This window comes from Leopardus geoffroyi, chromosome C1 (genome assembly GCF_018350155.1).
Source record: "Leopardus geoffroyi isolate Oge1 chromosome C1, O.geoffroyi_Oge1_pat1.0, whole genome shotgun sequence".
Classification (NCBI taxonomy): domain Eukaryota; kingdom Metazoa; phylum Chordata; class Mammalia; order Carnivora; family Felidae; genus Leopardus; species Leopardus geoffroyi.
Window position 1 is genome coordinate 77508336 of NC_059328.1, and position 27429 is coordinate 77535764.

Here is a 27429-nt window from a genome sequence, read left to right on the forward strand (position 1 = left end):
CAGTGCGCATGAGCAACTAGAAGCAGCTAGGCGGGAAGTGTTGCGCAGGCGCTTTTGGCAGAGTCGCTAGGTGGGGATCTCTTGGCAGCGGCGACCCAGGCAGCTGGGGAGCCACAGAAGTCGTATTCCCTTAAACTGTGAGTTTCCGACGGTTTGTTCCATGGCGCGGGATTCTGAGGGACTAGAAACGAATTCTGGATCGTGACTTCGGTCTTGTCGCAGCGCAGTAACCCATCCTCCCACCCCTGTTCGGATCCCGCTGACCCACGGCGGGAAAGTCATGCGCCTGCGCACTAAGCATCCCGTTGGGTCTCGGGTCTGAAGGAGGAAGGTCCTTCCCCGCTGAGCTCGCGGCCGGTGCTCCCAGAAGGATCCCATTCATTCCCTCTTTCTCTCCCCTCCGCTGATGGCCAGTATCGGATCAGTTCTCCATCAACTTGCATGGGGCCTTGAGCGAACTTCCTGTCCCTCCTTTTCAGTACTCATTCCTCCTTAATTTCCTTCAGGTCAAACCGCTCTCCCCATAAGGCCTACCGTACCCGCCCCTGCTCCCCTATTCTCCAGCTGGCTTGTGTCCCGTCGCGCTGCCCCCCCAGTTACCGCCACCACCCTTAGCTCCGCCGCCGGCCGCCGAGGCGGCTCCCCTGACTAGAACATTTTCCCCTCGGCACCCCTCCTCCTCCCGCCTGTGTTGCTGTAAGGTAAAAGGGAAGCAAATGTAATCCTTAGAAATGGCCCACAGTTTTACCCCCTTTGGGGATTTAGACATACGGTGCGCTTTTAAATATCTGCCCCTGTGGGGACTGGCGTTTTTTTACTACTTGGTTCAGTGAGTGATTTAAACTTATCATCTTCTCCAGTATTCTAATTTTCACAGCTGCTTTGCTCCCCCGGTGGACATGACCCCTTAGCTGGCATTTTGCATCCCAGTTGTTTTGTGATGGAGGCATCTTTGGGGATTCAGATGGACGAACCAATGGCTTTTTCTCCCCAGCGTGACCAGGTTCAGGCGGATGGCTCGTTAAAAAAACATGAGCAGAATTTTAAACTACCAGGTATGTGTTTAATTCCAAGGATGTGCAGGCAACAATTCTGTGATTTCGGTTATTTTTTTTAAAAGGAACTTCCCGAATGGTAAAGTGAGTTGTATGTTTACATGGGAGTGTTTTACATATCAGTAAAGCTTCCTGAGGTCTAGATTTAGGATTGGATTGCATTTTAGAAGGATTGTAATCCATCCATGTCGTTTTACAGAAGTTGCTAGAGTCTAAACATTGGTGGTTATCCAAGAACAGTTTGTTGATACCCAAACTAGAATTTCTTCTCCCAGATCTCTGTTCTTATCTGTCTTCATATTGCATTAAACTTGGATTTAGAAATCAACGATGGAGGAATTTTCACTTGAAGTATTGAAAAGCAGAATTCACTGACAAATAAATAATGAAATATATGTAGCAGTACAAAAGCACTGTATCTCAGTGTACATCTCAGTGTTGTTTGACCTTAACCCAGACCCTGAAGTGAGGAGCGGGTCAAACAATACCTGATCTTATACACTAAAATGTGTGCACCTTCATTCCTGCTCTAGCAGTGCCTGGGACATAATAGGCATTTAATAAATATTTGTTAAATAGAGGAGTTCCAGGTGACCATTTCCTTTTTCCTAAAAGATAGCTAAATCTTCTTTTCCATCTTTGTTTTAAGCATGTTTTGCTTGTCCAGAAGATACTAATTTTGACCTTCTATCCACGAGATCTATTTATCCACTACAAAACAGACTTTAACAACACTCTAGAAAAATGTTATCACATGCTTTTGCTTTCTGACTAAAACTTAAACTCTTCTTTGGTGTCAAAATGAGTACCCTTTCTAATGTCCCAGTTGTTCCAGTTGCCTGTGCTTAAAAACTCTAGAGTTGTCTTCGACTTAATGATTTATATTTGCTTCTCATAAGAAATTATCCAACTTTATCTTACTTCTTTTTTAATATGTATGGCATTGCTTCTTATTCCTACTTCCACCACAGTAATCTGTTCTCTTACACCATGCTCCTGATTACGATGAAGTTTCTTACCTAAACTTCCTGCTTTCACTTCTTTTCCATCCTCCAGTTCATTTGGTACACTGCTATGAGAATAATCTTAAAATGCCACTTCATCCAGTTTCATGGTTGCTGTCCCTCTTCCATTTCTCCTGTTCTTCACAATTCAGCTTTCTCCTGTGTCATTGGACCCATAATACAATAACAACAGTCATTGTGTTATCCTTCTTGTATCTTTTAGCACTCTGTGTATTTTGTCTTTTCATTTATACTGTAAGCTCCTTGAAGGCAGTATCTTCTATAGCTCCTGGTGTATCTTGTGCTTTAGGCAGAGTGTATGAACAGATGAATCCGACATGGCTTTAGCATTATGTTCAGGTGAAAGCTACTATTCTAATATTCTGAAAATCTGGGAAATAAAGAGTAAAGTGAATTGTAGTCTAAATTTCTAAAGTTTTGTGACTTTTATGTAACAGAACATTGAACCTTATAAGCAGTACCTTTAATAACTCATAAAACATGCTGAAATTTTATTCATACTTATTTTTAATATGATGCTTAGTAAAAGCTAAGGTTATATAAAAAATAACTTCAGTAAGGAGTAAAGCTAATGATATCCAGGCCCATAACTGTCTCATGAGCTAATATGATTCACTTTCTCTTGATGGAATAACTTTTGAATGGTAGGACCTTTTTGTATATCTTTGTATTCCCAGAACCTAATAGTATCCACCACAGAGTAGGTGCTTAAAAATACATGAATGAATGGTTTAAGGCAAGGATATAAAGTAAAATACTTAGTGTAATGGACGAATAACACGGCCCTTTGTTTTACGATATGTCAGCTTTTGTAGCTCTTTTTTTTTTTGATAAAAAGTGTCTGTGATTATTGATGAAAATTTAAAAAGTGTAGAAAACTCAAGTAAGGAAATAATGTCCAAATTTTATACATTATTATACAAATATTGCCCCGTTGACTTTTTGTTACAGTCCTTTAGTCATCCTGTGCATAATGAGATACATTTCAAACAAACAAAACTAAATTAGGATCGTAACCAACTTATTTCTAGTCTTTATTTTTTACTTAGCAATATGTAACTTGAACATTTCTTATGTAAATTATCTACAGCTTGGTTTAAGTTGACTGGCTAATGTTTCATTGCATAGTATGCTACAATTTATTTAATTACCCTTTTTAGTAAACCTTTAGATTGTTTTCCATTTTTTCCTATTAAGAAAAATGCCACAGTGAACAAAATACTGGGCATAATATTGTATCTAATGTTTACTTTCCTCTGTATTGTTGAACTATATTATAAGTTGCGCTTGTGATGTGTTATATGGATGCTCTTAACTCTTGCTACTAAAATGGGTTATAGTAGGATTTGTGTGGGACAGATCCAGTTTATGCCTGTTGTCACATTGTAATTGTTATTAGTGTCCCCTTTCACTCTCAAGAGTGCCTAAGTTTGGGCTAAAATATATGATCTTCCTAGCTTAAGAGATGTAAGTCAGTACACAAAGCTTCAGAATAAGCATCACATATATTCCTAGAGTGGCAGTTTTACTCCATTGTAAGTTATTGAAAACATTTTGTTTATATGATGAATATTAAATATTATGTGCAATTACTTTTCTAGGTGCTGGAATAAATCAGTGCATAAAACAGACAAAAATCAATGCCCTCAATCTACTGGAAAGATAGATGATAAAAGAAATAATATGTTCAAAGGTGGTTAGTATTGTGAAGAAAATATAGAAGGGAAGTGGAGATAGGAAGTGTTGGAGTAGGAGATTGTGATTTTTAAGAAGTGTAATTGGTCAGAGAAGACTTCAGTGTGGTAACATTTGAACTAAGACTTGAAGGTGGTAAAGTGATGAGCTACATAGATATATGGGGGAGAGCATGCCAGGCAGAGGAAACAGCAAGGGAGAAGGCCCTGAGATGGTAGTGTGCCTAGCATTTAGGAATAGCAAGGCCTTATCCAGGTCCTTGTCAATGGAGGCTGGAGGGTGATGGGAGTGATGGCAAAGAGAGGTATGAGGAGAGGAGGTAGTTGCTTCACCTTTATATGAAGCAAGCTGTGAAACTCTTACTAGGTTTGAGCAAAATAGTGACATGGTGACTTAGCTTTCTCAGGATTACTCTGGGTACTGTGTTACGAATAGATGGTACAGGCCAGCAATGATGAAAGTTGAGAGCATAGTATTAAAGCCACTTGGATATATTATGTAGCAGGAAAAATATTTTTCCTTAAAATTTCAAAATGGAAGCCTAGACCTTCATGTTTAAAGTATAGGCATTTAGGGGCGCCTGGGTGGTTCAGCTGGTTAAGCATCTGACTCTATTTTGGCTCTGACAGCACAGAGACCTGCTTGGGATTCTCTCTCACTCCCTCTCTGCCCCTCTCCCACTGGCACATATTCTCTCAAAATAAATAAACTTTAAAGAAGAAATAAAGTATAGGCATGTAAATGTTTTTGGCTTGTAGACTTTTCAGCATCTTCCCCCTGATGCTCAAAGTATATATTCATTCTCGTCTCTGCCTTGAGTAGTGTTTTCTGTCATTTAACATTAATGTTCTCTTTTGCTATTTACTCTCATCTCCTTCAGAAATGAGGATTTTGCATTCAGTTTGGTTGTCAGAAAGTTTTACTGTTGTTTGAAAATGTCAGAGTTGTTCTGTAGTGACAGGAAACTAATATAAACATATTTTGAGTTTTGTAAAGATACGTAAGTGCCGGGACGCCTGGGTGGCGCAGTCGGTTAAGCGTCCGACTTCAGCCAGGTCACGATCTCGCGGTCCGTGAGTTCTAGCCCCACGTCGGGCTCTGTGCTGACAGCTCAGAGCCTGGAGCCTGTTTCAGGTTCTGTGTCTCCCTCTCTCTCTGCCCCTCCCCCGTTCATGCTCTGTCTCTCTCTGTCCCAAAAATAAATAAATGTTGAAAAAAAAAAAAAAAAGATACGTAAGTGCCTAGCAAGTTAGTAGTGGCATGAAAACACCTTGAGCTTACATAGTCCTTCACGTGGCTTGTGTATTACAGTAGTTCCTTATTACATGTATTTCCTCTCTGGTGATTTCTAATAGTTAACCAGTGTCTCTATTACTGACTGCCAGCTCATGCTAATACAAAGGGAAGTTCCAAAACATAGAACTCAAAGGAAAATTCATCTAATCTAACCCCTTTGATTTTCAGGTTAAGAAAATGAGTATTAATGTGGTTTAATGATAGGAGTTGAATCTGGGTTTTCTTCTATTTCAGCACCCAATAGTACCTTCTGTAATAATGGAAATGTTTCTATGTTGTCACCTATAGCTAATACGACAGGAAATTTTTAATTTTTTTAAATTTTAATTTAAATTTAAGGGGCACCTGGGTGGCTCAGTCGGATAAGCGTCCAGCTTCTGCTCAGGTCATGATCTCACAGTTCCTGAGTTTGAGCCCTGCATTGGACTCTCCATTCTCAGTGCAGAGCCTGCTTCACATCCTTCCTCCCTCTCTTTCTGTCCCTCCCTGCTTGCGCATGTGCACTGTCTCTCTCCAAAATAAACATTTACTATAATAATAATAATAAAATCTTTAAAAAATAAATTTAGTTACATGAAACTAGAAGACAGCACAACTCTGTATCATATGACTACAGAGCTTTTAGTATTCTCATATATACACACACACAACAAAACATCCACACAAACACTTCAATACATTTTGTAGTAAAGAGACTACAGATAGGGTTCTTAACGTTTCATTGTATATAAATACCATTGATTTAAAAAAAATTTTTTTTTAAGTTAGTTTATTTATTTTGAGAGAGAGAGGGCACAGATAGGGGAGAAACAGAGGGAGAGAGAGAATCCCAAGCAGGCTCTGCACTGTCAGTGCAGAGCCTGATGCAGGGCTTGAACTCATGAATCGTGAGATCATGACCTGAACTGAAATCAGGAGTCAGATGCTTAACTGACTGAGCCACCCAGGTGCCCCTAAATACCATTGATTGTTAGATAACCCCATTTTATCTGCTGCTCAGAAATGCTGCCAGTTATACTATGACACAGTGCTTTCTTATCACCTAGAATTTTTTATTTTATACTTTTTGAAAGAGTTCTTTTGGATGTAATTAGACAAATAATTGTATATCTCAGGTACATAATTAAAAAGGAAATTAAATATTTAACATCTTTCTTTTCTGAGTCACTTTGAGTATAGTCACACTCATTGACACCCCATTTTCCCCCTCATAATGTTCTCTATACGTTAATGATGCAGAATTTCTTTGAAGAGTTCATTTTTTAATTACCATTTGTTAATGCACTCATAAGAGCCCAATTATGTGGAGCTGGCCTACATTTGATTCTGCTTCATCACCTTTACCACTTTTCCCTACAACTGTTTGCTCTTAAAGGGTTAAATGTGAATGCTCTTTTATGATTTCTTAGATTTTCGTCAAGTCACTGATACCTGTTCTGTAAGCATTGATACTGGCTGACAATAATTGTAAGTTGCATCCCAATTTCAGAGTTTTTAAAATTGTGTTTCAGAATCAAGGACATGTAATGTAAAATTGAATATATCATTTTTATTACCCTTTCATGGTGCCTTTCCTGTAACACCGGAATTTGAAGCTGGTTGGAATTGACACCCATTAAGAAAGATTATAATTGACTATGGCAAGAATGACTGCTAGAGGCTGGCTTTTCCCCCCTGGCTTTGGTTTTGGTTTCTAGAGTGAAGTAGTGTGGTAGCATATAGTGAGGTAGCTGCTACTGTCTTGACTTCTTCACTCTTTTGTAACGTCTAAACTTTTGCTTTTTTTCCCTTCAGCTATCTCTGAATGCCCATAATGATAGTAATAATTCATTCACTGAACAAGCATACCAGGCACTGTTCTAACTAGGAGCTGAGTGTACTGTGGTGAATTATGCACACAGGGAACTGTACTGGTGGAGCTTATGTTCTAGTGGGAAGAGGCAGAGAGCAAACAAATAAACGGGATGATTTTATAGTGGACAAGCACTCCAAAGACAATAAACAGGGTAATGAGAGGAATGCTGTTTTAAATAGGATATCAGAGAAGAACTGACCTTTGAGCCAGCCACATGAAATAATAAGGGAAAAAGATTTCAAGTAAAGGGTAAAGCAAAAGTGCTAAAGAAATAATGTTAATAACTACAACAGTAAGAATTACCACTTTTATTTAATATTTGCTATGTGTCAGGCATTGTGTTAAAAACTTCTTATGTATATTATTTCATTTAATCCTCACAGTATCTCAGTGGCATGGGTACAGTTATTACCCCTTTTCTGTGGATGGGGAGACTGAGGCTCAAAGTAATAAGCTGTGTGCTCAAGGAAAGTCGTACCTAGTCTGGTAAATAATGGAGCCAGGATTTTAATTTAGTCCTCTCATTTCCAAAACCGGTACTCATAATTACTGTTCTAGTATTGCCTTGTGCATTGAAACCCATGAAGCTTCTCCAGTTACCCATGAAGTAGATGGGAAAGTAAGTTCTTCCCATTTCCTTAGATGGATTGATACAGTGGAAAGAATACTAGATCTTCTTGGACTAGATCTTGGCTTGTTATTTAGTTTCCAGCTCTTAATGTTCTTCTTCCCCCTCAAATTCATCCTCTACTTGTCATCTTCCTGCTTAAAAGTTTTCCATGGCTTTCAATTGCATTCTTTCCCTCTCCCTTCTTCAGCCACATTGAATTTCATTACCTCCCTCACCTACCTCTCCCCTTGGATAAAATAATCCATGCCTTTTTCCTTTTCCATGCCTTTGTGTACATAGTTCCTTCTTCGTAAAATGCCTTCATCCACTTTTTCTACTTGGTGAGTGCTTCAAAACACAGTTTAATTGTCACCTGGAGTTTGCTGTGTTCATTCCCCTCCCCTTCCTTATATCTAGTAACATATGCATTCTTATATTATTATAGTTACTGTCTTGTATTCAGAGCTTTTAACACCTGACTTTTCCACTAGACTAAGCTCTTAGAGAACAAGAGTTGCACCAAATTTGTTAATTTTTTTTTAACATTCCCATCGCTGAGCATTTTTAAAAAATTTATTTATTTTGAGAGAAAGAGTGGGGGAGGGGCAGAAAGGGAGAGAGAGAGAGTCCCAAGCAGGCTCCACAGTGTCAGCATGGAGCCCAATTCGGGGCTCAATCCCATGAACTGCAAGACCATGACCTGAGCCGAAATTGAGAGTCAGACACCCTACCAACTAGACCACCCAGAGGACCCTGAGCACTTTTTAAAACACAGTGTTTGTTAAAAGGACACATAATTTCACTTTCCTAAATAGGGTTTTCTTATCTGAAAATCAGGATAATTCCTGTTTTGCCAGTATCCCAGTGCTGTTGTGAAGATCTGAAAAGATAATACATGTGAAAGTGGTTTGAAAATGTCTTAAACTGTTATATACGTTATTTACATTATTACTATTATAACTTAAAAAGTAGCTGATGTTTGTCTTAGATACTGTAATAAAATCCGATAACTCTTAAGTATGTAGTTTTCTTTTATATCCAGTAGTTTATCACATTTGGTATTACTGCCTTTCTTATTTTAACCATGTATATTTTTGTAAAGAGTTTATATGTATTTAAAAGTAGCAGTTTATCTTATCTGGTCTCAAGGATAAAGGATACTATTGATAATTGGGATTTTGTTTTTTAAAAAATATTTTTAACATTCCTGAGAGCTTTGGTAGAATTTCTCTCTGAGGGTACACTGTGAATACTCAATATATAAAACTTTCCCAAGCTTGTAAGATTTTGTATCTTTGGGGAAGAGAAATAGTTTTCAAGAAGATTACATTGTGTCCTTGTCATGCCATCTAGTGATCACAGCACAAATTGTTTAGTTATTTTTTAAATTAAGCTACTTTATTGTGTTGTACTCTACGCAGTGACAGTGTATCTGTTAATATAATTCTGAGTAATAGAAATTTGATGTGTGTGATTCTGGGACTTAACAGTTTTATGTTTTTTCAAGAAGTGTGTTACAGCAACTCAACAGGGTTTTAAATATTTTTATCATGATTTTAAGGTTTATTATAGCTACTTTTTAACTTTTTAATTACGTTTTAGAATTTATTTCATTGAGGTTTTTTAACTTACAGTATAAAATATACTTTCATTAATTATAACTATAAATTCTTTTTCCTTGACAGGTGTTAAAAAAGATATTGAGAAGCTTTATGAAGCTGTACCACAGCTTGGTAATCTGTTTAAGATTAAGGACAAAATTGGAGAAGGTAACTTAGAGATCTACTTTATTTATAAGTTTTTTTCCCCTTATGTTTTGCTTTGTATAATCTTGATTTTCATTACTATTTCCTTTTGAAAAGTATATACTTTTTAAAATAATAAGATCATGGTCATATTACTAATTATGACATCAGGTTTTCTTTTTCCCCTGGAAAGAATGAAAGAATAAATATTTACAGTAAAATGAATAGTCCTATTTTAATCTTTATGCTGTTATACCGTTAAAAGTGTTGGGGCACCTGGGTGGCGCAGTTGGTTAAGCGTCCGACTTCAGCCAGGTCACGATCTCGCGGTCCGTGAGTTCGAGCCCCGCGTCGGGCTCTGGGCTGATGGCTCAGAGCCTGGAGCCTGTTTCCGATTCTGTGTCTCCCTCTCTCTCTGCCCCTCCCCCGTTCATGCTCTGTCTCTCTCTGTCCCAAAAATAAATAAATGTTGAAAAAAAAAAAAAGTGTTGATATACTAATGTATTGTTAAGGATAATTATTGAAAATGAAAAATTTAAGATTCATGTGGGGGAATTTGATCAAGGAAAGTCCTCCTTTTTCTTTCTCTGTTGTAGTTAGGTAGAACTGTATGTTGAAACAGAGAAGTCTAAGGTGACAAAATGATGGAAATCAAGTGGTAACAATATTTATAAGATGGTCACTATGTCGATACTGACCTAAATGTCATTGAGAGACTAGCAGTCTTGTTGATTAAATGAAGGGTGAATTTATCAGATGTGAAGTGAATGAGAAGGTAAAAGATAATAAAAGGTTTTGGTGGCTATGTTAGGAAATGCCTAAATAGTTTTTTTTTTTTTTTTCAACGTTTATTTATTTTTGGGACAGAGAGAGACAGAGCATGAACGGGGGAGGGGCAGAGAGAGAGGGAGACACAGAATCGGAAACAGGCTCCAGGCTCTGAGCCATCAGCCCAGAGCCTGACGCGGGGCTCGAACTCACAGACCGCGGGATCGTGACCTGGCTGAAGTCGGACGCCCAACCGACTGCGCCACCTAGGCGCCCCCCTAAATAGTTAAAAACAAAAAAGCTTCCATTTACTTCATTGTTTGCTTTTCACAATGAAAAGTGTCAAACACAAAGAAGCCTAGGTCATTGGGCAAAAAAATTAGAAGGTGAGATGTTTTGGGATGTAAGAAGCAGATCTTTACATCTTTACCTTTTTTGAACACTGACTTAGTGTTCAAAAATTTTGTTCTGGAAAACACTGCTGTCCTCCTAACATTAATAGCTATTCCTGGAGAGGGGGAGGGGAGAAGGATGTTCTAAGGCTAAATAAGTTTGGAAAATGTAGTATGTATGGCTCCCTTTTGGTTATTTGTGATGTACTTAAACACACAAAGCACACAAAGCTCTAGCTTTGGAAATTTTTGTATTAAAGAAATTTATCAATTTGTTTTAACTCAGTTTTCTCAAATTTAACTGACCACCAGCTCTTTTATTTTTTCTATTTAGTTTAATGCTAAATTTAAAAGCCCAGGTGGTTTTGTAGTTTTTTTCCCCCCAAGACTATTAACAAGTCTACTTCTAACAGACCTGTATCCAACTCTAAAGGAAGTAATTTCAAATGACAATACTATAGAAAAATACTTGCTAGAATGGATCATGACCATGGAAATATTTTATGCTAACCCAGGCAGATTTACTGTAGAGCTTTGGTAAATTAATATATCCCCTAAAGAATTGAAGACAGTTAAGAATTTATTAAAAATTGGAAGTCCTATTTTTAGATGTTTTTTCTCTTCGTGTATAATATCTTTAAATATATTAATGATAGATTAGGATAATTTCATGGGCTCCAGTTTTAGGATCTATTTTAGCATTGTTTCATTAACATTTTTAAAAACCAAATATTGAAAAATTGAATACATTGTTTTACAGGCACTTTTAGCTCTGTTTATTTGGCCACAGCACAGTTACAAGTAGGACCTGAAGAGAAAATAGCTCTGAAACATTTAATTCCAACAAGTCATCCTGTAAGAATTGCAGCTGAACTTCAGTGCCTAACAGTGGCTGGGTATGCATTATCTTTAACTGAACTGCCTGTATATTTAAGATTTTTAAGCGGATATCTAACAGGGGTGGTTAGATTGTCCATGAATTCAATATATTTTTCAGTCAGGAGTCTGCAGTTTGGTAGCACTTTCCTCCTCTAATGTTGGGATGGTTAATTAAATTTATATTTTTAGAATGGATTATCCTTGAGGCTCAGCTTGACTTCCTGTTCTCTGACCACTTTTTCTAATCTTCCTGCCAAGTCAAACCGTGGTCTAGATATTTTTTAAAATGTAGGGAACTCCTCTATTTCACATCTCCCCAGCTATTGACAGCCCCATCTCATATTTTATTTTGAACAGCAGAATCATCTGGCATGTCTTTCCCATTGGTCTTTCTCTTCTAGGTCATTCCTAACACCAAACATACATGATCTAGTATTTCTTATTCCCCTGTACTGCCATCCCTCTTCCAGCTGTTTCATTTCTTTGCTGCTCTTCCCAGCCAGACCTCTCAAAAATGATCTATACATACTATTTTCACTTCCATACCCTACCTTCACTACTCTCACCGTGTGTCTACTTTTCTCTATACTAAACTGAAACCACTTTAGATAAGAGTCCACTGTGACTTCCATCTTGCCAGTTTCTTTTTCTGTTCACATGAACCCTAGGCAGAGTTTAACATAATTGATTTGAACCAATGTCTTTTGACTTCTATACTGTCACATACTTCTTGTTTTCTTCCTGCTTTATTTGGCCTTTCATTGTCAATATCTTTTGCCAGTTCTTCCTCTTCTACGTGACATCTAAATGTTGGAGTTTCTTGGTGCCTTATCCTAGGCTCTCTTGCTCTGTACTCTTCCCTGGGTAGTATCATGTATTTCCATGTGGCTTTAAGTGTATGATAGTGATTCCCATAAGTGTATATCTTGCCTCAGACCTCTTACCTGCAGATTTGTATATACCCACCTACTGATTTGACATTTCTACTTGAGTACCTAATAATTATCTCAAACCTAATGTGCTGAAAATTAAATTTTAATACTCCTTTGCCTGCCAAAACCCCCACAAAAACGCCTACTACAACAGCCTGTTTTCATCTGCTCATCTCAGCCTCCATCATCAAGTCCTGGCTATTTTTGCCTCCAAAATATATCTAAAAACCCATTCATGTCTATTTTATCAACCACTACCTCAGACCAAACCTAGATTACTACAATAGCCTGCTTCTTCTCTTTCCCCCTGAATCCCGTGGTCACAGAACAGCTAGAGTAATCTTTGAAATATAAAAATTTGTATGTAATATAAATTGTATACTGTTATTTCCCCCTCTTAAAATCCTTCAGTGGTTTCCCAGTATTCTTTGAAAAAAAAAAAAAATCCAACCTTATATGATGCACTCTTCCCACCTCCCTCTCTGTGCTCTAGTCACTTTAGTTCCCTCAGATTTGTCTCGAGCTTTCTCATCTCAGGGTCACTACCCATTACAGTTCCCTGGTCACTAAGTCCTCTCCCAGTTTTTGCGGGCTGATCTTTCTGATCTGAGCAAGCTTCAAAGATGTCATCTGGATTAAATTAGATTCACCTGTTTGTTATTGTCACAGCACCTTTTGATCTCTTTCAAAACCCTCATAATCTGTCCTTTGTTGCCTTGTTTATTATCTGTTACTGTTCATTAGATAGTAAACTCCATGAGGGCAGAAATCATGTTAAGTTTAATTCACCTTCCCATCCCTAATATCTAACATACTGTCTGCCAAATAACCGTGCCCAGTAAATATTTATTGAGTGAATGGACAATCCTATTTCTTTGTTTTGCCCCTATGTTTATTAGAGAAGACAAAAGGATGAGATGGCCTCTGTAAGGCATAATTACATACATTCTACTCCCTTGAATAAAATTGTTCCTTTTTCCCTGTTTTAAATATTTTTCTCTACCACTTTTCTATTCCATGTACTTCAAAAAAAGTTCATGCTAAAAAAAAGTCTTTATCTGATCTTGCTTCCTTTCTAGCTCCCACACTGGTTTTTCTTCTTTTCTTTGCCAGATATTTTAGGCAAATTGTATGTTCTACTTCCAGTGTATCTTATTTTCCCTTCTTAAGTCCTGTTTGGCCTCTTCCTTTCCACTTAAATTATTCTCAGAAAAATTACCAGTTAATTCCTCTTTGCCAAACTAAAAGCCTTCCCTCAGTCCTTATTCTCTATGACCTTCATACTGATGACTACTTCTTTTAAAACTCCTCATCTGGGTGACATCCCTTTCTGGGCTCTCTGCCCCTTTTTCCTTATTTTGCCCTCCAACTTGGCAATTTTCCAAGGCTAATTTGCTCTTCTCTGTAATCATTTTCACAGCTTTAGGTATCACTTCTCCACAAGCACTGTCACTGACCTCTCACTTCTCACATAAGATTTAGTTCTGTATCTAGAACTTTTTATCAAAAAGAGGGAGGTCTTCGTTTTTGATGCTTCTTTTCCTGATCTCTCTACATTTTTAGGTGGTATCCATGTTGTTCTACTGACTCAAAACCATGTAAAGTTAATTTCTTCATCTTTTATGATGCAATATAGCATAGTAGTTAAGAGTATAAGACCTAGAGCAAGCTGTCTGGATTCAGATCCTGGCTCCATGACTTACTAGTTTAGTTAAGTTCCTTAACTTAACTTGGGGGGAAGTTCCTTAACCTCTCTGTGCCTTAATTTCCTTAATTGTAAAAAAAAGGGGGGAGGAAATAATAGCACTTTCCTCATAGGGCTGTTGTGAGGATTAAGTGAATTAGTTAATAGATGTAAACTGCTTACTTAGATCAAAGCTTGGCAAATATAGTGAATGCTCAATAAATGTTAGCTATTATTTTTTAATTAACTTACTGATTACTATTGCCATTTTATCTGCTACAAAGGCTTATTAATTCATTATTGTTTTTCATCTTGTCCTTCTCATTCTGTTACTTCTCCAATTAAAACTAATGATCTCATGTTTGAATTACTATACTAACCTCATAAATGGTGCTATTTTTGTACAAGTCAGTTAAACATGTATACTGTCATACAAGAGAGTAGTTTTAAGTAGTTTTCCAGCATTTTATGCATAGCTAAAGTTGCATTTTTAAAGAAACTTAGCATAAGGTTTCATTTCATTTGACCTTTCCTTTAAAGTTCATTATGCATTTTTCCACTAGGGGGCAAGACAATGTCATGGGAGTTAAATACTGCTTTAGGAAAAATGATCATGTGGTTATTGCTATGCCGTATCTGGAGCATGAGTCCTTTTTGGTAGGTTTTAATACTTACTGACTTTTTATTGGCTAAATATTTAATTGAAAGCAATTTTATGATCTTATTCATAACTTTATTTTAGGACATTTTGAATTCTCTTTCTTTTCAAGAAGTACGGGAATATATGTTTAATCTGTTCAGAGCTTTGAAACGCATTCATCAGTTTGGTATTGTTCACCGTGATGTTAAACCCAGCAATTTTTTATATAATAGGCGCCTAAAAAAGTAAGTATGAAAAGTTACTAGAAGATATTTACACTTGAATGAATTTGTGCTATGGGGTTCACCTGGGAGATAGAGAACATACTATAACAGCCATGCACAGATTTTTTTGTTTTAAATTTTCATTGTGGTTGGGGAATGGAAATACAGTGAAACAAAAGATAAAATTATATTAGTAAAGCAGTGTCCATTATTAGATACACCATGGTTCAGTGGAAATAGCACTTAGCTAAAATAAACTTAAAAACGGTATAGGCCTTTTTAACTTTCACATTTCTCTTATCTCTGGGCTTCATGAGGGAATTAGAGCACATGATAGCCAATTTCCTGTTTCAACACTGAAGTTCTGTTATTATGTAAGTTTGTATTGTATATGTTTATACACATATATGTTTTTTATACTGATAGAGGTGTTGTAAAGCTGAAAACCTGGCTTAAATACTGTTTATTATATGATGGATCCTACTGAGAGTGGTAGGAGGTATAGAACTATAACTTCTTGGATTTTACACTTCTGACTTTTCTCTTTAATTTTCTTTAATTGAATCAAGTTTTAAGCCTATGGTTTTATTTTATTTTTTTCTCTTAAGGTTATTTTTTGAGAGAGAGAGCAAGAATGGTGGAGGGGCAGAGAGGAGAGGGAGAGAGAGAGAATCCCAAGCAGCAGGGAGCCCGATGTGCAGCTCAGACCCACAGATCATGAGATTATGACCTGAGGCAAAATCAAGAGGCAGGCGCTTAACCAACCTGAGCCACCCAGGCGCCCCTAAACCCATGATTTTAATTAATTTTTCTTTTAAGCTTGTTAATTAAAAAGTATCTACTGTGATGCCATCTTAACCATCATAAGAGAACAAAGAATTGGGCTTATATCCTGCAGTCCTTGTCTGTCTTGTCAGCACAGGCCATTGGAGAAAAGGGAGAAAGATTTTTGTGTGTGTATGGGATGTATCATTCCTTAATTTTCAAGCCTAGTTGGCTTTTATATCATTACCTTGGCTATAAACTCATTTTTCTTGTCTTTTTTCAAGAATGTTATAAATTGTTTTTTTTTTAACGTTTATTCATGGAGAGAGAGAGAGTGGGAGGGAGGGGCAGAGAGAGAGCGGGAAAGAGAATCCCAAGCAGGCTCCCTGCGGGCAGCACTGAGCCTGATGCAGGGCATAAACTCATGAATGGGGAGATCATGACCTGAGCTGAAATCAAGAGTTGGACACTCAGTCGACTGAGCAGGTGCCCCAAGAATGTTATAAATTCTTAATCCCCTAAAGAATTATACTTTTTGTGTAAATATGATTAGAGCATATTATGATGTTACTATGCTTTAGTTGTTACAAAGAAGTAAAAATGCTTGCTTTTGTTTCTTAGGTATGCATTGGTAGACTTTGGTTTGGCCCAAGGAACCCATGATACCAAAATAGAGCTTCTCAAACTTGTCCATTCTGAAGCTCAACAGGAGAGTTGTTCACAAAATAAATCCCATATAATCACAGGAAACAAGATTTCCTTGAGTGGCCCAGCAGCACCTAAGGAGCTCGATCAGCAGCCTACCATGAAGACCGTGAAAAGGCCCTATACAAATGCACAAAGTCAGATTAAACAAGGAAAAGATGGAAAGGTTCTACCTCTTTTATTTAAGTATTAATACGGTTTTAGAAATGTACTTCTTTATCCAACAGAGGGAGATATAATACCAGGATAATACTTGCAATTAAAAAATTGTTTTTACATTTGTTACATATTCAATTGATTAGATTCCACTAAGATTTATAATAGATCGTTTCAAAACAAATTACTTGGTAGATTTATAATGTCTCTGTAATGTTACATTATGTAACAAAAATGGAAAATAATTTTTCCCTGCATGTTATAAAGTTCAGATTAATTATCCTTTTTTAAAGAAAACATCAGTTATAGGGGAAAAATTCTGAAGTGTCTATCTCCATTTTAGCTGCACAGCAAAATGTAACATCCATGCAGGTGGTTTTTAAATTTTTTAGTTATATATATATTTGTGGATTATGGTAACAGTTATATGGGTGTTAAGAGTTCTGTCTAGACTATTTTCTCCTTTCACAGAAGTGTTTTGGTGCCTGAGAATGACTTGGATGCAGCTGTTTTTGTTTCATGTCACTTAACTCTTTCAAAACTGGCAGAGTACAGCTGGCAGAAAGTGTTACAGATATAATCCTTATTTTCCTTGTTTTTGTTGGTATTGTAGGAGGGATCTGTAGGCCTTTCTGTCCAGCGCTCTGTTTTTGGAGAAAGAAATTTCAATATACACAGCTCCATTTCACATGAGAGCCCTGCAGTGAAAGTAAGTAATGTAGCTTAATAGTGCAATCATCAGTCAGTACACTGAAGAGAATTTAGGGATTGGTAGACTAGCATTTATTATTACTCCGTTTTTAAAAGTAGAGTTTTGCTGTGGCAGAAGGTATTACTGCTTTGAGCATCTTGTCAACACTTTTATTTTCTCCAGTTTTTTTCCTGAACTTTTCTGGTGGAATTTTTCATCATTTTTGGTTAGCTGTTGTTGCTGTTTTCTAAAGGAACATTTAGAACATTAAGGCCTTTTCTCTCATTACTAGGATGTGAGCTCCTAATAACTAACACATTTCTGACACACAGTTGATGGTGTAAAGATGTTTATAAAGTTTACAAAATTGTCATCAATATTAAACGGTTTTAAATTGACTTACGATATCCTATAACAGCTAGATAGCATAAGCAACAAATTAAAACTGATTTTAGCCAATGTAATTGTGCAGTTTACAGTTCTGAAATGGAGTTAGACACTAGAACGTAACTGTTATACTTGTGTAACCTATCAGGAAAAATTCTAATAAAGTGTAAGTCACATATTTACCAATTGAGGACTGATTAGTAAATTTTAATACATTTATTCCACAGAAGAAAACTAAAAAGATTTTAAATACTTTAATAGACAACTGTTTACTTACAATCCAACAGCACATTCAGCACTTTTAAAAGTTAGGTTTCTACTGTTACCTTTTGCCATGCTAGCATTTGAAGGCATTAGGTTAAATATCACAGAAACAGGAAATGCGACTTTTCTTTTACAGCTTATGAAGCAGTCAAAGACTGTGGATGTACTATCTAGAAAGTTAGCAACAAAAAAGAAGCCTATTTCTACAAAAGTTATGACTAGTGGTGTGATGAGGAAAACTGCCAGTTCTTGCCCAGCTAGCCTGACCTGTGACTGCTATGCAACAGATAAAGTTTGCAGCATTTGCCTTTCAAGGTAATGTGATTTAATGCTGCTACCAAATCATCAGCATGCTGCCAGACATGATTAGAAATTGCATTGATTTGGTGGGCAGTTGATTTAGTGCAAGGAAGAGAACAACACGGTTCTGTGAACTACGCAGACACTAATGTGGAGAGGTACGATGATGAGCAAATGATAACTATTGTCATCTAGTGTTCATTTGACATGAATTGCTCATTGGAAAACACATTTGCTCTTGTATGCAAGTAATTTTGGTGGGGGCAGGGATGGTTTCTTTGGAACCTTGGATTTGCACATTTTACTTGCTGATTTAATCTTTCATTACCTTATTCCCGCCTGTGTAGAATAATCAGAACCAAATAATAGGGTGTCTCTCTCACTCCCACCTCCTACTCTTAGTCTCATAAATTCCTCCCTTTCTTTCAAAACTTGCATGAGCTTTCTTGAGCCTTTCCTGATTAACTTAAGTATATAAGTCAATAAGTATGTCAAATTAATTTTCTAATGTCACTCCAAACAGAAGTGATTTTTATGCCTCTGAATTCTATTGCATTCAATTCTGGTGTATTTTACTTTTCTCTTACGGTTCTTATAATCTGCTACCTCCTTTTACACCTGGAAGTTACCTTAAAATTTTTCTGGAATAAGGCCTGGTAACTTGAGGGGTGGGGAGTGGGGGAGGGACCAGTAGGAAGCAGAATCTAGGATTTTCATCACACTAGATTATGATTTGCTTTATAAATAACTTTTATTTATATAGATATCAAGGCAGAACTTATTGTGAAATAAATAGATAAATGTTACTTTTTGGTCTTAAATAATTAAACTTTAACATAACTAGAAAACTCTTATTTCGTCATCATAAGGCGACAACAGGTTGCCCCTAGGGCAGGTACACCAGGATTCAGAGCACCAGAGGTTTTGACAAAGTGCCCCAATCAAACCACAGGTATGTTGCACTAGAAATACAGAACCCAATTAGAATTGGTTATCCCAGGTATATTTTATTTTATGACCTTTATGTTTTACTAATATTAAGTTTTTCTGCTTTTAATAAGTTATGTAAGTAGTTCTAGCAGTGTGGCAGTCCCATTTTTGAGATAATGCTATTGAAAATTTCTACTCCTAGTGTTGGGTTTGTTTTTGCTTTTTTTTTGTTTTTTTCTTGTAACAGACTTTTTCGTGTACAATGCATCTTGCTTATCTATTTACAAGATGATTTTGCTACGAATTTTGTTAATGTCATATTTGTAGAGGAAAAATTGTGTTTAGTAGTCTTTGCTAACTTAAGACTTGCAGCGTTTTATCTGTTTGCCCAGTACCCCCCAAAAGTCTTCTGTGCTGCACTGCACATAAGATTGTGTATTTGATTAAAATTATTTTTTGTTATTGTGAAAATAATACAGTAGAATTAAAGAGTTAAAGAGTTTTGAAAAAGGAAAAAAATCTAGAATCTACCAAAGTTGTCATGAGCCAGAACCCAGGAAAAATCTCATTGAATAAATGAATCCTGCCATTCCCCTAGATAATGGACTTGAAAGAAATGCATTCGTCCATTGTGTGTATTCTGTACTTGCTAATGATACCAAAAAAAAAAAAAAAAAATTATCTGCTTATACTCTCAAATAATTGTAACCTGTTGAGCATGATTGTAAATCTTTATATAGGTATTTTAGGGATATTTATTCCTTTTTGAAGGGAATATGGAAGGAAGTTCATTGAAGAGAAAACCACTGAGAAGAGAACTTAAATTGGAGTAGGTGGTTGGCATTGATGCATGAGCAGAGAATCTGAAGAAACAGCATGGTCTAGTCTAGTCAATAGGAAACAAGTTTAGTGTTGCTAGAATGTAAGATGGAAGTGAAGGAATGGTGAGAAATAAACCTGATAATAGGTAGGCAAGTCAGATCACACATGTTAAACAGCTTGGACTGTATCCTATAGGTGTTAGGAAGTTATTCAAGGGAAAGAGATGGTAATAATTATGTTTTTTAAGTTTATTTATTTTTTAATGTTTATTTTTGAGAGAGAGAGACAGAGCATGAGTGGGAGGAAGGGCATAGAGAGAGGGAGACACAGAATCGGAAGCAGGCTCGAGACTCTGAGCTGTCAGCACAGAGCCCATTGTTGGGCTTGAACCCACAAACTGTGAGATCATGACTTGAGCCGGTGTCAGCCACCCAGGTGTCCCTTATTTACTTATTTTTGAGAGAGAGAGAGAGAGCACACGTGCACAAGAACAAGGGAGGGGCATAGAGGGGGAGAAGGAATCCCAAGCAGGCTCCATGCTGTCAGCTCAGAGCCTGACACAGGGCTTGATCCCACAGACTGCAAGATCATGACCTGAGCTGATATCAAGAGTCGGATGCTTAACCAGCTGAGCCACCCTGATGCCCTGATAATTATGTTTTAACTGCATTATTCTGGCAGGTGTGCAGACAGCATAGGTTTTGGAGAGTTGGGGCCTGCTGTGGTCCAGGTGAGAGATGATGAAAGCCTGAATGAGGGCACTAGTAATAGGAATGAAAAGAAAGGTAAAGGAAAGGCAGAACTTATTGGATAACTGGATGTGAGATTTGGGTGTGGGGTGGTGAAGGAAAAGGCACCCAGGATGTTTATCAGATTTCTAGCTTGGGGGACTTGAATGGGTATCAGTAGCCAAGGGGGAGACTAAAGAAGTAACTGGTTTACAGGGAAAGATAAGGTGGATTGAGGCATAATTGGCTTGAGATATTGGTGGGGACACCAAGATAGAGATGTCCAACAGAGTAAAAGTCAAACTTAGGGAAGTTTAGGCTGGAAATACAGTTAAATGTCATCAGTATATAAAAGATAGTTGAAGCTGTGAAGTAGATGGGGTCAGTCCAGGGAAGAGGTTGGAACTGCGGGGAACTTCAGCCTTAAGGGGTGGGGAAAATGTTGAAGGAGCAGGCAGAGCTACAGAGGGAACAAAGAAAGGCAGGTGATACAATGGCCAAGGTAATGGAGAGCAAGTAACTTGGTTATACTGGGGGGTCAGCAGTTAGGAGAGATGTCCCTAAAAGAAAAAATTAGTTTAACATGAACCTGTGCTAGTCTTAATGTTAACTGTCAGAATTCTAGAGATTAAAGATTGTATAGCAGAAGTTAGGGTGAGCACCTGGCTGAAGAAAAGCTTCTAATATTCAGTACTTTTCACTAAAATAAGCCACTTTCACTATGGTGCGTAATTCTTGAGGAACATCCAGATTTTTCCACGTAGCTATTTTTGGATTTCTTTTGATCTTACAAAGTACATATCTACTTAGTGTTTTATAATGATGAAATGTCCTTTTAAACTTACCAACATGTTGCTCAAGAAAGAAAATATTGTATTTTGTATTAAGGATGTTAGACTACGGTTTCTCAATCATGGTATTACACTCTAAGCATCTGAGGAACTTAAAAAATTCTGATGCCTGAGCCCTACTCCATAATTAAGTCAGAATCTCTGAGGGATTGGGCCTGGACATCAGAATGTTTTTTAAGGCTCAAGATTTGCATAGCAAAGGTTGAGAACTATGGATGTAACAATGATATAAATTGACTACTGATGATAAAGTTATAGATACGGAATTTTTTTTAAAGTTTGTTTTCTGTTACAGCAATTGACATGTGGTCTGCAGGTGTCATATTCCTTTCTTTGCTTAGTGGGCGGTATCCATTTTATAAAGCAAGTGATGATTTAACTGCTTTGGCTCAAATTATGACAATTCGTGGATCCAGGGAAACTATCCAAGCAGCTAAAACTTTTGGTAAGCAGTTTTATATTATAGAACAAAAGAAATGCCTTTTTTAATTTCCTATAAATCAAATTATTAAGAAATTCTCTGATGTTATGTAGAAAATTTCTCTGTTGCTTGAAAACTAATAGCATTGTGTAAGAAAATAATTTATCCATTTTTCTTCTATATAATCATTTAATCTCAGCAAGCACAAAGTGCTATTTAAATATTTTAAAGTTCAACTTTATAATCTTAAAAGGATAAGGAATAAAATCTTAACTCCCTGTAGTTATGGTTTGACTTTATTACATAAATATTTCTAATAGTATATGTTTTAGTTTATTATATGTTTATTAAGCATCAGGTGTTCTTGGGCTTGCCTTAATTGATCTTAGTTTATACTAACAAGTAAACAGTTAATTATGAGACAGAATAATAAGGACTCAGTAGGGAAGATAATAAAATGTGGGTTGTTAGGTTCCTTAGGGTTAGGGGAGCAAGGAAGAGAAATGTGCAGAACACCTTTGCTGGTGGAGTATTATTTTAAGCATATAAATAATATGTTGTGGGAAGTCATCTCCTTAGTTACACAAGTTCTTATACTTCTAAGACTTCATGGGGCACCTGTGAATTCTCTCAACATTGTTCTGGCCAATGACTTTAACTCACATGTTCACCTTGTGTTTATTCTCCATGCACAGTTATAGTTAATATTTTCCAAAGTGGGTGGCTGTGATTGTACCACACAATATAGAATACCCCTGTGGGACAACATTTCAAACAACCCACTTCGTAAGTAGCTGGGCTGCCCTTGTGCCCAGCTCCAGGATCAGTAGGTCTTAATCGGGTCCATATCAGAATTATCTAAAGAACTTAAATACATATGCCTATCTGACTCTACTCCTTCCTGGGAAATAAGATTCAGGAAAATATGATACATAGGAAGGGCCTAGGCTTGTTAGTTTGGAAAAACAACTGATTTTAACCAAGAACTACTTCTAAGAACCACTGCAAAAATGATTGCCCCTTACTTAGACAGCATTGCTATGGTCAAATCCATCAGAAAAGCTTGGTGGTGGTTATGAAGAAAGCTCCGTGACAGAGGCTTACCAAAAAGTGTTTCTTCAGCAAAGTCAATCCACAACTTCTCAGTTTCTTGCACCTAGTATAAGAAAATGTTATCAAAGGATAATAGGTTGAAACAATACACATACACAAAGGGAAAATGACCATAAATGGAAAGCAAGATGGATTGATACCTTGGAAATTGTATTCTTACGTGAGTATGTTTACTCTCAACTGATTGAGAAAACTTTTCGTCTAGTGTTGAAAAACTTCATGAGAAGTTTATGAAGTTTATCAGAGAATGGACATCAAAACATTTTGTTGAAGAGCTTAACTCTCCCTTATCTGTAGTCAAAGTTATAATGAGGACCAACAATGGAAGCACAACAAGTGATGCAAAAGCATTTAAGGGCAAGTGTCATGATAGCAGGCCTAGGCTTTTAAAGATTTATCATCATAATGTTTGTTCTCAGAAACTAATAATGCCATGTAGTTTTGTCTCGGTTTATTAGTATGACTTCTGCAGCTGTTTCAGTTAAATCTTACTATAACTTTGGGCTGAATACAGAAGGACTCAAAACTTCATGTCACCTTTGTGTTCTCCTTTATGACCTAAAGAAATGACTTGCTTAGGATTAGCAGTGAGAGTACTTGTACTTCTCTTGTGTATAACATGCCTCACTGTCCTCAACACCTAGACCTGGCCCCACTGTGGATTGTCATCAAGGACTCGTTATATCAAATAAATTCAAATGAAGGGCGCCTGGGTGGCTCAGTCAGTTAAGCAACTGACTTTGGCTCAGGTCACGATCTCACAGTTCGTGGGTCGAGCCCCACATTGGGCTCTGTGCTGACAGCTCAGAGCCTGGAACCTGCTTCAGATTCTGTGTCTCCCTCTCTCTCTGTTCCTCCCCTGCTCATTCTCTGTCTCTTCTGTGTCTCTCAAAAATAAATAAACCTAAAAAAAATTTTAATAAAAAATTTAAAAGAAAAACCTTGAGCTAAAACAAATGCCTGACACTTGGTCTGTAACAAAATATTTTGATTGAATGTATTTTCCCTGAATGAGCCCTCCTTTGATCATGTGAAAAAATTTAAGCATGTTGTATAACTTAGGGAGATATTGTAATACATACTGTTAATTATTTCATAACTTCAGCATAGCCTATAAATTAATGAATAAAACTATATGACTATTCTCCTCTGCCTATAATTTTCTAGAGAGAATAAGAATGATAAAATAGATTTAGAGTAAAAAAGCATTGCCATGTTGTATCCTGAGCAGACTTAGTTTTTGGTCATTTGTTTTCCTTGGTCTCTTCCCTGCCTGCCACCTCCTGCTCCCTTCTTTCCCTGCCTTAGAACACCCAATCCAGTAGTTCGATCAGGACATATAAAAGTAACTTTATAGCATCCAGAGCTAGATTGTTTTTTTAACAACCCATGTACCCCAGAAATCTGTATGCTGTGCTACTCCATTGTTTAGAGCCACATTTCTGTTTAATAAGAAAATATATAAGGCAAATACAATACACTTTTGCCTGTTTGTGTGCTTAGCTTATTTTTGCCCATATGTGAATAATTCTGTCATGAAATTGTTTCAGAGACATTTATATTTTTAAAAACTAAGATCTGGCTTATTAACTCATTCAGAAACATTTATTGGGACTTTATGTGGCCCAGGTAGTATTGTTGAATCTGTTCTTACAGAACTTAAATTCTAGCTGGGGAGACAAATCTGTCAGACAAATGAGTAGTATTGAGAAAGATAAAAGGAGAAAGGGAGAGAAGAGGGCTCAGCTGTTTCAGATGGGTCGGTCAAGGACCCAAGTATCTGTCAGGATGTGATACTTGAACAATGAGCTTTTTTATCCAGTCCAGCCACCATTAATTGAGGACCTAGTATGTACTAGACATTGTCTAGGCTTTGAGGATTCAAAAGTAAATAAAATAGACCCTGTCTTCAAAGAGCTCAGAGTCTAGTAGGGGAGACAGCTCTACAGTTACAATACAGGCTAACAAAAGTAATAGAAGTTTTCACAGTTTGCGACACAAGTTTAGAATGTTCAAGTCTGTCAGAGTGTCAGGCCTCACAGAGGCCTGAAGCTGAGTGAGGATATAAGTTGGAGTATCCTGAGCACATGGGGGAGCATAGGGGATCCTAGGCAAAGACAGGAACCATATAGCCAGAGGAATGTAAAAGCTAGGAAGGGGGAGAGGGAACAGGAGCTGCAGCTGAGGAAAGATTACAGAAGGATATGGTGAAGCTGAAGGAGTTGATAGTCAAGTGAGTCCCTTACATAGCTTAGTAAGTCACTGCTTTCTACTTACCACCGCCCACTTTATGATTTGACCTTCAACTATGTAGTACAAGACACAAATATTAGCATGTGGTACTCTAGCTCTTATGCAGGGCAGATATATCCCCAAAGCACACAATTGGGCATGGATGTTTCCCATTAGAGAGGCTTCTGGTATACTCAAATAATGTACATGTATTTATTCTTTTTTAGGCAAGTCGATATTGTGTAGCAAAGAAGTCCCAGCACAAGACTTGAGAAAACTTTGTGAGAAGCTCAGAGGTATAGATTCTAACACTCTGAAATTAACAAGCGATGTACAAGGGCCTGCTTCTCGTGACCCAACATTTTCAGAGAAGACTGACCATAAAGTTTCTCACCTTATACAAACACCTGAAGCACAGCATTCAGGAAATTCATTGTATAAAGGAGACAGTAATGGCTGTGGGGGTGGTTTGGATACAGATACTACCAATTTAGCAGGCTGGAATGAGGTACCTGATGAAGCTTATGACCTGCTTGATAAACTTCTAGATCTAAATCCAGCTTCAAGAATAACAGCTGAAGAGGCTTTGTTGCACCCTTTTTTTAAAGATATGAGCTTGTGATTATCGTTCCTTATTTATAATGTTTGCTATTGTGTATTATGAGATGGGGTGAAAAAGAGTTTTTTGTAATAGCCATAAGTTCTTGATTAGAGACCAGGGCAGGATGAATAATTTATTTTAAAATTTTAGTATTTGCTGTCTGGCAAATGCTGAAATACGGACTAAGATCAAAGATGCCTAGGATAGTTCTTAGGGCTAACTACATGTCTTTGAGTTAGATCTACCCAAGTAGAACTAGATCTTCAGCTTCCTTAATTACTTGTCACTGCCATATGCAGAGAAAGAAGCTATTTTAGCCTTAGTACATAGAGGTTTGAGGTACAAATCTTAAAATTAACGGATGTGATCTTAAAATTAATGGATGTAATGGGGACTAAATGAGTCAAAAGACTTACTTTATTGGTTTCTTTAAGCAATGAGCTATGTGTACTTTTAGAAAACTCAACCTGGTGTTGGTGCTCTAACCATTCTATAGGTAAAGGCGATCATTTCCTCTTCTAGAGGCATATATTACACCTTTTATGAACACTAAAATAACTAATGAGAAAATGTTGGAGGTAATACCACTTAAAATTGAATTTATCCATTTTTTAATGTATTTTGTTAAAGTATTTTTTGTGTGAATTGCCACATTAATGGTTTCTCTCTTGATTTTCTTGCCTTCTCTACCCGCACCTAAATTCTCCCTTAAAATAACATGGTGCTTTCCACAAAGTTTCTGTGTGCTTTGTTAAATATTGCACGTGTTTACAGTTGGGTACTTCATGCATACACGGATTGATTAAAGGAAAGCTGCAGGGCCAAGGTGAAGACTGATAGTCCAAAATGCTTTTATTTTTCTCACCATCCTAGGTGTAACTAGGTAGCTGCTAAAAGGAAAAGTGAATACAGCTTTGAGAATATTATTGGAGAGTCTTTCCTCTGAGTGGAGCCATCAGGATCTCTATATCCTATTATAAATAAGTTGCTCCTGCTCAAAGAAGATTGATTACTACAGTCTTGGGCTGATTGGGAAGAGAGATAATCAAGTGGGCAGAGTAGAAGAGGACCAGAGGTAGAGACTTATGAATTACTACATTCCAAAATGATATATATCAGTGACAGCATATCAAACTCTTTGTGGGAAATAAGTTTGGGTGTGTGGATCCACGGAGAAGTTTCCCATTTAGTAAGGATAGAATATAGAAACAGCTTATGGATACAGAACATTTTGTTATTTTGTACATTCAAGTCAGTGTGTCTACCTACTCTGGTAAGTATGGCATATGTTTAGCCATTACCTGATGTACTCGCTCTTCTCATACTATAATCTTTAAAAAAAAAAAACTTGAATGTTCTTGAATTTGTATGTTTAATAAAGTTATTCTTTTCTATTTTTTATGTCAAACTATTCATTTGAAAAATACCTCTTTTTAAAAACACATTTGTCACTGGAAATATTTTCCTCTTGAGACTAATGAATGCTGTCTCTCCAGCAAATAGTAGACAGATTAACAAAAATTGACCTGGCTCAACAAATATATGAAAAATGGAAGTAGATTGTTTTATAGAAAAGGTGCTCATTGACCTCATTTATAGGAAATTTGTCACAAAATAGTAAAACAATAAGTCATCTCAGTAACAGAAAGAAGTCTTAGCTAAA

General features: G+C 37.0%; 1 protein-coding gene across 5 annotated transcripts; it reads left to right on the forward strand.

The window, feature by feature from the left end:
* CDC7 (cell division cycle 7) lies at window positions 1–27160 on the forward strand. Of its 5 annotated transcripts, none has more exons than XM_045478256.1 (12): window positions 1–137; window positions 861–1055; window positions 9222–9305; window positions 11202–11337; window positions 14500–14593; window positions 14679–14821; window positions 16187–16436; window positions 17040–17135; window positions 17905–18083; window positions 18938–19020; window positions 21695–21844; window positions 25393–27160. In XM_045478256.1, the coding sequence occupies exons 2-12, from the start codon at window positions 941–943 to the stop codon at window positions 25785–25787; spliced, it is 1725 nt and encodes a 574-aa protein (XP_045334212.1). In that variant the 5' UTR covers window positions 1–137; window positions 861–940; the 3' UTR covers window positions 25788–27160. The 5 variants fall into 5 exon arrangements, with proteins under 5 accessions (XP_045334212.1, XP_045334214.1, XP_045334211.1 ...); XM_045478255.1 differs by having other exon boundaries at window positions 24–137; window positions 878–1055; XM_045478257.1 differs by lacking the exon at window positions 1–137 and adding an exon at window positions 255–409.
* The last annotated feature ends 269 nt before the right edge of the window (window positions 27161–27429 follow it).